This window comes from Myotis lucifugus, unplaced genomic scaffold, assembly GCF_000147115.1.
Source record: "Myotis lucifugus unplaced genomic scaffold, Myoluc2.0 scaffold_200, whole genome shotgun sequence".
NCBI lineage: Eukaryota > Metazoa > Chordata > Mammalia > Chiroptera > Vespertilionidae > Myotis > Myotis lucifugus.
Genome location: NW_005871248.1, coordinates 144658 through 157531, shown reverse-complemented (window position 1 = coordinate 157531; position 12874 = coordinate 144658). Strand labels below are relative to the sequence as shown.

The following is a 12874-nucleotide window of genomic DNA, read 5'->3' as shown; positions in this document are numbered from 1 at the left end:
TTCCACTCAGCCAGCCTTCCTGTGGTTCTGGATAATGTCCCTTCTGTCTTTTAGTTGTATTTTTGAAGTGGTTATGCGAGGCAGCAAACTCCAGTGTTTACCTTTGCCGCCATCTTGGTTTCTCCTCGAGGAATGAAATTTTTAACTCAAATGAAATTTCTTCATGTAGTAAGTTTATTTGTGAATCTTCAGATTAAAATGCAAAAAGACAAATTTTTTCAATTAACCATTTAAAAAAGTATTTTATAAAATCCTCTTGTTTAGCCCTAGCCAGTGTGGCTCAGTTGGCTGTAGCATCGGCCATGCACTGGAAGTTCATGGGTTCGATCCCAGTCAACCTAGGTGGGGTGCGTACTGGAGTCAACCAATCGATGTATCTTTCTCACATCAATGTCTCTCTTTCTCTCTCTCTCTCTCTCTCTCTCTCTCTCTCTCTTTCTCTCTCTCTTCTTCTCTAAAATCAATAATGAATAAATAATTTTTTTAAAATCCTATTGTTTAGTTGGTTGTTTCACTTTTTATGTTGGAAATTTCAGTCGTATACCATAGGAGAACATACAATGACCCTAGGTACCCATTATTCAGTTTCAGTGATCTTTATCTAGAAGCCAGTCATGTTTTATTTATACCCCCAACCCCTTCCCAATCATCTGAGACTAAATTTATTTTGAAGCAAATTGCGGGCTACTGATTGTTTAATTTGTAAATATTTTACTGTATTTTAAAGATAAAGGATTCTTAAAAGAAAAAACAAACAAACATGACCACAATATCATTATCAAACCTGAGGGAAAAGTTGGTAATTATTTAATATTATAATATCTAGTATTGTAACATCTAGTCAGTGCTCAGATTCTTCCTTTTTATTAAGCCATTCATCTGTTGATGGACATTGAGTTATTTATCTCTATTGATTTCAGAGAGGAAGGGAGAGAGAGAGAAACATCAATGATGACAGAGAATCATTGACTGGCTGCCTCCTGCACGCCCCCTACTGGGGATCGAGCCCACAACCCAGGCATGTGCGGGTTGTGCATGTTCGATTCCTTGACCGGAATCGAACCCGGGACCTTTCAGTCCCCAGGCTGATGCTCTATCCACTGAGCCAAACCAGCCAGGGCTGGCAAGAATACTTTTAAGACATACTATTTTTTTTTTTTAAATATATTTTATTGATTTTTTACAGAGAGGAAGGGAGAGAGATAGAGAGTTAGAAACATCGATCAGCTGCCTCCTGCACACCCCCTACTGGGGATGTGCCCGCAACCCAGGTACATGCCCTTGACCGGAATCGAACCTGGGACCTTTCAGTCCGCAGGCTGACGCTCTATCCACCGAGCCAAACCGGTTTCGGCAAGACATATTATTTCTGTGCCAAAAGGCACATAAAGTCTGGCTGTCTCTTTTTGTGATGTTACAAGCCATTGATGATCATTGCTTAGACCCTTTTGTTTCTTTAGGAGTTTACAGTGCTGATGATCTGTTTTTACCATTCTTCATTCCTTCATTAACTCAAATACTACTAAAAACATTTTTTCAAGTATATATCTTGAGGTACAGCTTATAAAAAAAAGTCAAGTTAAATACTTGATTCTTTATTATTTTTCCGAATGGTAAGTTATTTCTCAGCATTCTGCAAAGGTAACCAGTGACATTTTAAAATATACTATTTATGAACTTACAAATTTTAATATATTTAAATGTATTAGCTCACTATAATATTCTTATTGATGATCATTTGTGGCTAGTGGAATCTTCAATTTTATACAGTGTCTAGTAGTCCTGGATAGCATCTTTTCTTTTTGGTATGCATAACATATTTTCCAAGATCATTTGCTATTCTAGATCTGGAATTACTCATTTTCAATGAAGCCTAGTTCGTTTTGTAGCATATGGCATTCAGAGACTGTAACCTGGATGCTGTGGGTAATGACTGCTATTGCATTGATAAATGTTTGTAGGGATTTTTTAATGAACAAAGTAGGAAATACTTATATTCCATTGTAATTGCTAATTTCTTAATTTATTGTATTGAAATTAAAAACTATTACATACCCGGTATCTATCACAATTTTTTTCTGGCTTTGTTCATAATGTATTTTGTTTTGTTTTTAGTTTTTAAGGGGCATTTGAAAATTGTGATGGTTTTTTACCTAATATATTTTGGTTTTGTTTTGTTTTTTGGAAGAAAAACAATAGATTAATTTTCTAATCGAATCAGTCGGTTTTCTCAGACTCCATTTATTCTTTCTGTCTTTAATCTGTCAAATTTTAAAATATGTTTTAGAAGTTAACACTATGGCGGTTCTATTCCCAGTCAGGGCACATGCTAGGTTATGGGCTCGAATCCTGGTGTGGCGAATACAGGAGGCAGCTGATCAATGATTCTCTCTCATCATTGATGTTTCTAGCTCTCTGTCTCTCTCCCTTCCTCTCTGAAATCAATAAAAAATACATATTTTTTTTAAAAAGTTAACACTATGGTTTGACTTTTTTTTCTCCTAGTCCCCTTGTATTCCTAACAGCTTATGTTTTATGTTTTTTTTTTATTGAGATGAAATTCATATAACAAAAAATTAACCATTTAGAAGTATACAGTTCAGTGGCATTTAGTATGTTCGCAGTGTTGTACAGTCACCTCCTCTGTTTAGTTTCAAATATTTTCATTATTCCAAAAGAATACCTTGTATGCATTAAGCTGTCCCTCCCTAAATCCCCCTCCCCTAACCCCTGGCAACCAGTCTCCTTTCTTTCTCTGACTCGACTTGTTCCGGATATTTCATATAAATGACAGCATACAGTATGTGACCTTTTGTGTTGGGCTTCTTTCACTTGGTACATTTTTAAGATTTATCCATGTTGTAGCATGTATCAGTACTTCATTTATGGCTAAGAAATATTCTGTTGTATGTCTATACCATATTTTGTTAAGCCATTCACCTATTGATGGACATTGAGTTATTTCTTCTTTTGTCTATTGTGAATAACACTGCTGTGAACATTTGTGCACAAGGATTTCTTGGAGTATCTGTTTTTAAAACTTTTAGTTATATATATCTAGTAGTAGAATTGCTCAGTCATGTGGTAATTCTATGTTTAACTTTTGAGGAACTTCCAATCTTTTGAAAGAAACTGACAGGTGTTTTTTTCTCCTACATGAACATACTCCTACATGCACATATGTGAGTGTGTGTGTGTGTGTGTGTGTGTGTGAGAGAGAGAGAGAGAGAGAGAGAGAGAGAGAGAATAAAATTTGTTTCATTGCTCTCCAGCAGATAAGCATTATCAGGCGCCAAATATTTAATATTCATTTGTTCATTAAAAATTACTTCAGAAACACTAAAACATAGGAAGCAGGTAGAGTGAAAACTTAAAGTACAGCAAGTTAAACACTGAACTTTTAAAGAAGTACACAATTTTTCTTGTCCTTCAGGGTGCCTTATCCATTTCCCTGCCAAATCCTAGACCACTTTGAATCACAAAGTAAGAAAATAGATTCTAGCTTTTGAACTAGACCATATGATTATATTTGTTAAATTCTACATGTATTAAATTTGTGATTGTTAAATACTTATGTTTTAAAAGCCTTAAAAGCCCTAGCTGGTTTGGCTCAGTGGATAGAGCGTCAGCCTGCAGACTGAAGGGTCCCAGGTTTGATTCCAGCAAGGGCACATACCCAGGTTGCGGGCTGGATCCCCGGGCATGCAGGAGGCAGCCAATCAATGATTGTCTCTCATCATTGATGTTTCTATCTCTCTCCCTCTCCCTTCCTCTCTGAAATCAATAAAAATATATTAAAAATAATAAGTAAATAAATAAATGACTTAAAGGCATAAAGCATGTTATGAGGAGATACTAAGTATGAGTTGCTACCATTGTATGGCATGAATCTCAGGTGCATTAAAACTAAGCTTTGTTAGAATGCTTGAATTCCTTAAAACATAGTTTTCTATAAAAATTGAGTTTGGCTCCATTCAGTTTAAGAGTAAAATTAAACACTTTCAGAAGTCTGGCACATAAAAACAACTTAAATACTTGCCCTAGTTAACTAAAGTGTCTCAATCTTAATATGGTAGAAGGAGCACTGAATACAGGCTCGGAATTGATTTCTGGACCAAGCTAAGGTTCATCTCTTTGACCATTTATGAAATAAAGAATATGTACTAGATGATTTCCAATTAGCATTAACAGTTTTTATTATATATTGTAGTTACTGTATATACTACCAAGATAACAATTCAGTCTGATCAGGAAATTTAAAACTTTTTTATCTTAATGGTCATGCTGAACAAAAAGACTTGTTTTAATGACTATGTGACTTGAACTTTTTTCTCATTCGATAGCTCGAATTACATCTTTACAAGAGGAGGTGAAGCATCTCAAACATACTCTTGAAAGAGTAGAAGAAGAAAGAAAAGAGGCTCAAGACATGCTTAATCATTCAGAAAAGGTAAATTATTCAACATTACCAATTATAAGAGTATTTACTGGGTATCAAATATTATAAGGTGATTGTATAAAATAGCATTTATTCCTAATGTTTATATATTATGTTTCTAAAAGTTTTATGGTTGATCGGTTGGTTGTTGGGGGGGGGGGTAATGTGTCTTGATTAGAGCTTTTATTGTATTATTTTCGTTTTTACCCTTGAAGAGTATTAGTTGTTTGATATTATCTGATCACAAATTGCTTTGGTTTGGAAATACCTTTTCATATAGAAGGGTTTTTTTCCCTTTTTTTTGTACATGGGTATAATGAAGGTGCTGAACCTTATTACTAGCCTTATGAAGAAGGAAAATGAAGGTTCAGTATATAGACCATGTGTGCTTTTTTCATTTTTTTGGTAGGAGTTAGCAAAATAGAAAATGCACAAAGTGATTGGCCTTTAAATGTAGAATTTTCTTAGTCAAAAATGTCATTGGTTATCCTCTGTCCCTACCTTGCTAAAAAAAAAAGAAAAGGATTAAATAGATAATATGCAGATCTAGCACTCACATTTTTGATGCCTTGCTGTAAACATGTAGGTTTAGTAGATCCTCAGATAAATGATGAGAAAATCTATTAGTTATCTTGTCTTTTGTACATGTTTTGTGACACTCAGAATAGTTTTTTCCTGTCTGAGCCTTGTATAAATGAGAAATAAGATGAAAAAGGAAGAGTAGAAGAAGCACCCAAACAGAAATGAAATAAATTTTGACTTGTTCTTTCATCAAAACTATGTAAATCTAGATAAAGATACAAGTGTACATAGAGATAATTTAAATGTTTTTTAAAAAGTGATAGCAAACATTTTTTTATGAATTGAAGAATTGTCCTATTTATCTCTGATCCTAACAATTAACCCTTCTAATATAAACACCATCACAACTTTGCTCTGCCATCAGCCATGGCTAATGATTCAAATAAGAAGTTGTGGGTAAAGAAAGGTGATGTTTTTCTTTTAATTTTATGTGCTTATTGTGATTTTAAAAGTAAGACATTATAGCCCGGCCAGTGTGCTCAGTGAATGAGCATTGACCCATGAACTAGGAGGTCAGGGTTTGGTACCCTGTCAGGGCAACTGCTCAGGTTTCTAGCTTGATCCCCAGTAGGGGGTGTGCAGGAGGCAGCAGATCAATGATTCTCTCTCATCATTGATGCGTCTGTCTCTCTCTCTCTCTCTCTCTCTCTCTCTCTCTCTCTCTCTTTCTCTCTCCTTTCTCTGAAATCAATAAAAACATATATTTTTAAAAAGTAAGACATTATAGCTAATGTGAAGTATACAAGAAAGTATAAAAAATAAACTTTTAAGAAATATGTTGTCCCATTTCAGACCAGTTGATTCATATATTATTTATTGTGGGATATTAATAATGTAAGATTTAATGTGTCTTTTGAACAGTGTATTATATGACTCTCATTTACAGGAAAAGAATAATTTAGAGATAGATTTAAACTATAAGCTTAAATCATTACAACAACGGTTAGAACAAGAGGTAAATGAACATAAAGTAACCAAAGCTCGTTTAACTGACAAACATCAGTCTATTGAAGAGGCAAAATCTGTTGCAATGTACGGTAAGTGTCCATTTTAATGTTTTCTGCATGATACGTTTTTAAATAATACCTATAAAGATTTTGATTCTAATCAAAATTTTGCTTTAGAGTAGTACAACTTACTAAAAATTATAAATAGTGATCTAGGAAGAGGATAGTTATCCCCCCTTTTTTGGATACTTTCCATTTTTTAAAATCACAATTTTATCTTCTAGTTTCCTCACTCTACCACCCTGTACTACCCACTACTCCCTGTAAAATAGAATGAAATCAATGTTTTTTCCTAGTTTTTCAGTTCTTTATTTTTTTAACCAATTTATTCTGGAACTTATTGTCTGTTAATTCATCTGCTTTCTTGCTTTGTACCCTCAATTTTCTCATTTCTTTGTAATTCCACTTTGTAATTCCTCTAAACATAACCCTAAATCAGATCAACCAGCCACTTTTTTTACTTCATATAGTTCTTCAGATGAGTGTTAGCCCAATGCATTATCTCCAATCATTTGAACTGTCAATTTTTTAATATATCACTCATCAGTTCCTTCTTCCAGACTTTGATTTCTTTTATCGAGCTTCCTGTGCCATTTCTTTATTATTCCACTGTTAGGTAAACTTTTCTCCTATTTCAAAAAGAAGTCATGAAAGCATAGGTGTGAATTCTTCAAAATCTAGTTCTCTTAATCAACCTATTCTATCTGTTTACACATCTTCAGTATCTTCCCTCTCATCTTAGAGGAGGGTGATCCTTTTCCTGTCCGGGCTGATAGTGCTCTAGCTGTACTCAGATCCGTCTCTTCTTATCTCATTTTAACTTACTGCAGTAGGTCCCCCTTATCCATGGTTTCACTTTCTGTCATTTCAGTTACCTGTAATCATCTGAAGTCCAAAAATATTAAATGGAAAATTACAGAAATAAACAATTCATAAGTTTTAAATTGCATGCTGTTCTGAGTATCATGATGAAGTCTCTCAGTGTCCTGCTTTGTTCCTCCAGGACCCTTTATCCAGCGTGTCCATGTTGTTCCCTACCTGTTAAGTCACTTAAGTAGCCTTATTGGTCATAGGTTCCACTGTTGCAGTAGCTTGTGTTCAAGTAACCCTTATTTTACTTAATAATGGCCCCAAAATGCAAGAGTAGTGATGCTGGCAATTCAGATATGCCAAAGAGCAGCCATAAAGTGCTTGTTACATACTGTCAGAAGCTCAATGGTAGCCTAATGCTATATCACAATTCTTATATCATTCACCTCACTTCATTTCATAACATAGGCATTTTACATTTCATGTCATCACAAGAAAAAGGGTGAGCCCTAATCGGTTTGGCTCAATGGATAGAGCGTCAGCCTGCAGACTCAGGGGTCCCAGTTTCGATTCTGGTCAAGGGCATGTACCTTGGTTGCAGGCACATACTCAGTGGGGAGTGTACAGGAGGCAGCTGATCGATGTTTCTCTCTAATCGATGTTTCTAACTCTCTATCCCTCTCCCTTCCTCTCTGTAAAGAATCATTAAAATATATTTAAAAAGAAAAAGGGTGAGTACAGTACAGTAAGATATTTTGAGAGGTACAGATCATATTCACCTAACTTTTTTTAGAGTATATTGTTATAAAATAACAATTGGTACTAACTGCAGTTTTGCAGTTTCATGAATCCACTGGGGGTTTGGAGTGTGTCCATGTGGATAAGGGGCGACTACTGTATCTCTTTTTTCTCTTCTTTATCCTCAACCTTTTCTCCTCCACTGAATCCTTTATTGTTATAAACAGCTACAAGTCTGTCTCTCTCTTTCTCTCTCTCTCTCTCTCTCTCTCTCTCTCTCCTCATTTAAAAAAAAGAAAAGAAAAAAGACAACCCTTGCAGCAACTGGTGATCTTTTCAGTTGCCACTGTTTTATAAACCTCTTTATAGCCAAACTTCTAAAAAAACAAAACAAAACAAAAAAACCCAGAATCTTCTTTTTCTTCACTTTCTACTCACTTCATAATCTATTACAATCTGCAAGTGTCACTTAGCACCTTAAATTTAGTTTAAGGGAAACTTAAGATATTATCTGTCAAACCTGTTCTTTTTTTCTTTTTTCAAACCTGTTCTTATCCCCTATTCTTACTATCCTGGTTAATGGTTATATAGTTTTTTATGAGCCCAGACTTGAAATCAGACAAATCTATTTTTAGTCAGTCCATGACAAATTAAAAAATTAAATGAGAAACAGGCATGTAAAAATGTCTAGACATAGAAAACTTTCAATAAATGAGAGATATTGTTATGGTTAAGGAGGGTGATGATTTTTAACATGTAGGAGGCTAAGTCAGAAATCTATTAATCATTCAGGATTTCTGCTTCCAAATGGTATATACAATGTAGTCCCTCTTTCGTATTCCTTTTAGTTTGTGATTAGATTATCACTTTGCTTGATCTGTTATAATAGACATTTACTTTTTACTCTGCCAAGTGTCATTATACCCATCAATCTGTTGTTCTTACTTAGGTCATAATGATCTTTTTAAAATTCAAATCTTGCCTGGCTGACAGGACTCAGTAGTTGAGTATCTACCTATGAACCAGGAAGTCATGGTTCAGTTCCCAGTCAGGGCACATATGTGGGTTACGGGCTCGATCCTCGGTGTGGGACATGCAGGAAGCAGCTGATCAGTGATTCTCTTTCATCATTGATGTTTCTCTCTTCCTCCCTTTCCCTTCCTCTCTGAAATCAACAAATATATATTAAAAATAAATAAATAAAATGAAATTCAAATCTTACTGTTTTAGTCTTTCTTAAAATTCTTTTATAAAAGGCTTTTCATTGCTCATAGGTACATGAAAATTCCTCATGACATACAGAATCTTTGAGTTGGCTCTTACCCTATCTTTATAATCTTAGGCCTCTACACTTTCTTATGTGTACCCCATTTTTCAGCTATATTGAACTACTTTTATATGCCAATTAGTTATTGCCTACTATAGGCCAAGCACATTGAAAAAATAAGACTAAGACAGGGGTGGGCAACCTTTTTGTGAGTGGGTGCCAAAACCAGCAAAATCTCTGACTCAAAATTCTTCTGCGTGCCAACCCTAATTTTTTGAGAACATGTTACACCTACTTGATATCTCTTAAGGTGTACGTATGTGAAGAACCTTGAAGAAATAATAAAATTCATTCGAGCGACAAAAACACAGTATATGATGATGAAAAATACATTTATTTTTTAATGTATACATGTACACTGATAGTCCGACAGAAAACTTTATGACTTCGTTTGATATTATCAGTGGGACTTTTGCTGCTGCATCATTGATGACAGCAATTTTACATCAGGTTTTTATTTCGTGACCTTCAGAGATATGCACAAGCTACTGCTTTCATCCGTCAGGCTACTCCTATTATGAGACTTAACAAAATTCATCACTGAGAACAAAGATTCACAAGCGTATGTGGATGAAACCAAAACACTGGTCGGATCTAGGAAGGCAGGGAGAGTTAAGGCAGAGGCATAGAAATTGCTCTTCCCCTCTCTCGTCAATCCATGTCTATGGTCTTTAAGATAACTTGTTATGTAAAATTATTTATTTATCTAAGATGCATCTACACTGAATTTATCTGAAAAATAAAAAAGTCAATATTAAGAAAAAAATTGTAAATGGAAGATTATAAGAGAGGGTTTCGTGTGCCAGCAAAAGTTACTGGCGTGCCATGTGTGGCACGCATGCCAGGGGTTGCCCACCCCTGACTTAGGAGAACTCTTCCTCTTAGAGATCATATTCTGATGGTAGAAATAAGCAAATAAAATAGGTACTGATTCTAATCATCAATGTGAAAATACACACAATGTGATGGGGTTTTAAGGAAAGGCCTCTCTGAGCTAATGACATTTGAGGTAAAAAATGAAAGTCAAAATGAATCAGACATTTTAAGAGTGGGAGGCCTCTTCCTCTCTCTCTCCCTCTCCTTTCCTCGTTCTCTAAAATTCAATAGAACTATTCTTTTAAAAAAAAGTTTTGGGTTCAATTCCTGGCCCGATTCAATACCTAGTTTGCAGGTTGGATCCCCAGTTAGGGTGTAAGTGGGAGGCAACCAATTAATGTTCCTTTCTCACATCAATATTTCATTTCTCTCTCCCTCCATCTCTCCTTCATGCCCTTCCTTCCTCTCTCTCTAAAATCAAGAAACATTTCTTCAGGTGAGGATAAAAAAAAATGACCCTCCCTGCTGCTATGTGAGGAATGCTTTTGAGAGAGATAACAGCTTACAAAAGGAGGTCAGCTAGAAGGCTGCATGGTGCAGGCATTGGTGGTAGTAAAGCTGAAAAGAATTGGAGATACAGAGGACAAGACTTTGTGATAAATTGAATGAAAGGAGGAAAAAAGAAGGAATCAAGGAAGACTCGGGCCTTTAATTTTAATAGCTGGATAGATGTTAATATATTTCGACACTGAAATGATTGATAGAGATGGGACAAAAATAATGGCATCTATTTTAAATATGTTAACTTTGAAAAGCATATTTGATATTTAGGTGGATATGTCAAATAGTCAATCCTATATAATAAAAGCCTAATATGCTAAGTGTCCGGTCGACCATTCAACCAATCAAAGCATAATATGCTAATGATATGGTAAGGCCGCTCAACTGCTCACTGTGATGTACACTGACTACCAGGGGGCAGACAGGTGACCGGTCGACCAGTCGCTATGATGTGCACTGACCACAAGGGGGAAGACGCTCTGACCGGTAGGTTAGCTTTCGCGACTGAGTGAGACGGGCTGGACACTCACTGGAGTTCCTTTCCAGCTGGCCAACCTCCCGTGTCCCTCCCTGGCAGGCCGGCCCTGATCAAGACTGGGCAAGATGGGGCCGGGCACACCCTGTAGCCCTCCTGCGGTCCCTCCGCGGCCCCAATTATGCACTGGTGGGGTCCGTCAGCCTGACCTGTGCCCTCTTGCAATCTGGGACCCCTTGGGGGATGTCAGAGAGCCGGTTTCGGCCCGATTCCACAGACCAGTCCAAGGGACCCCACTGGTGCACGAATTCGTGCACCGGGCCTCTAGTTGGTATATAAGGCTGTAACTCAGCGGAGAGTATAAATTCAGGAGTCATGTACCTGGAGCTATAAGAAGAACATGATGAAATCAGCCTAGGGAAGAATAAGGTAGAAAAAGAAAAATCATAATGAAGCCCATAGTAATCTAAATTTGGAGATCAAGTAGAAGAAGAGAAACCAACAAAGGAACTGAAAGAGAGAGAGCAGCCAGAGGGGTAACAGGAAAACCGAGAGTAAGTTATTAGAAGTTTAAAGAATAAAGCACTGGAAAAATGAGGAAATGGTTCAATATATTGAATTCTGTTAAGGTCAGTGAAGATAAAAGTGTGTCTTCTGAATTTTGCAAGATGAACGTCATTGGTTAACATACAAAGAGCAGTTTCAGTGAAATGGTGGAGATTGAAGCCAAATTGGAAAGAGATAAATGTATAATAGGTAAGGCACTGGGTATAGTAAGTGTAGGCAACTCTTTGAGAAGTTTGGCTGTGAACAGATATGGCGTGATAGTTGAAGAGGGATGTGAGATCAGTAAAGGTAGTATTTAAGGAGATAATAATTTAGTTTATTATGTTGATGGGAGTGATTCATTTAGTAAGAAGAAATTGTTGAGGCAGCAAAGAGATAAAATAATTGAAGGAACAAAGTCCAGAACAGAAGTGGATGGATTTATGTTTGATTAGAGAGTTGGGAATAAGAGGTGATGATTGTATTGGTGCAGCTAAGTTTGTAGGATTGGGAGGAAAGATGAGGAAGTTTCATTCTGATGGTTTCATTTTTCACCTAGAGTGTAGTCTCTCAGAGTGGGAAAGCATACTGAATAAGTGAATACTTTTGGTACAATTTACTAATTGCAAGACCATGGAAAAGTTAACCTCTTAGAACCTTAGTTACCATTATCTCAAAAAATGAACTTCAGTGTAGGCAAATATCTTCTGATAAAAATTTAAATAGGTGTTATACTACCATGGAATTTAGTTTATCTGAGTTGCATACATTAGAATTCTTATCATAGCCTTAAGCATCTTGAAACTTTTTTGGAATAATGCAAGATACAGATTAATAACCACAACCTATTTTTCTGATCTAACTCCGTTGTTGTTGTTGTTGTTCTTCTCCCTTTTTTTTTTTTTAGCTATACTTTCACCTTCTGGTCTGAAAATGGCACTGATAATCTCTCATATCATTGGGTAAAGGCTGTATTTAGAAATTTTTATTTTATTTATTATATTTTATAACTTTTTTCCTTTAGAGATTTCACTATATAAATAATTCAAATAACATTAGGACTTCTTTAATGAATAATAGCTTTATTAGAATATCAGGATAAAAACAGGGATTTTTGGCACCAGCTTGTTTTATACAGCCCATGAAAGTGAAAAGTAATGAAGTAATATCTTTCTTTAAATGTATGCTTGCAACTTTTTGTTCACAGAGATGGAAAAAAAGCTGAAGGAAGAGAGAGAAGCTCGAGAAAAGGCTGAAAATAGGGTTGTTCAAATTGAGAAACAGTGTTCCATGCTGGATGTTGATCTGAAACAGTCTCAGCAGAAGCTTGAACATTTGGCTGAAAGTAAAGAAAGAATGGAGGATGAAGTAAGAAAAATAGACAATACTGATTTTGATCAGCTTATAAAAGAGAAACAATCACATGTTATGTCCGAGAAGACTCTATAATTTAAACAACATGGAAGAAACGTGAATGAAATAACCTATATGTATCTGTGTTCACTGCTATATGGTCACTACTATATCCCTAGCTCTTAGAATTTTCATCTTCAAGTAGTTGTTAAATATTCACA

General features: G+C 35.7%; 1 protein-coding gene across 2 annotated transcripts in view; it reads left to right on the top strand.

The window, feature by feature from the left end:
- Positions 1–12874, top strand: part of ROCK1 (Rho associated coiled-coil containing protein kinase 1) — a 130490-nt gene that overhangs the window by 80389 nt on the left and 37227 nt on the right. For both annotated transcript variants that reach the window (XM_006097388.2, XM_006097389.3), the window contains exons 17-19: positions 4344–4450; positions 5907–6057; positions 12508–12668. In XM_006097388.2, coding sequence (XP_006097450.1) covers positions 4344–4450; positions 5907–6057; positions 12508–12668 — 419 coding nt within the window. The remainder of the gene's footprint in view (positions 1–4343; positions 4451–5906; positions 6058–12507; positions 12669–12874) is intronic.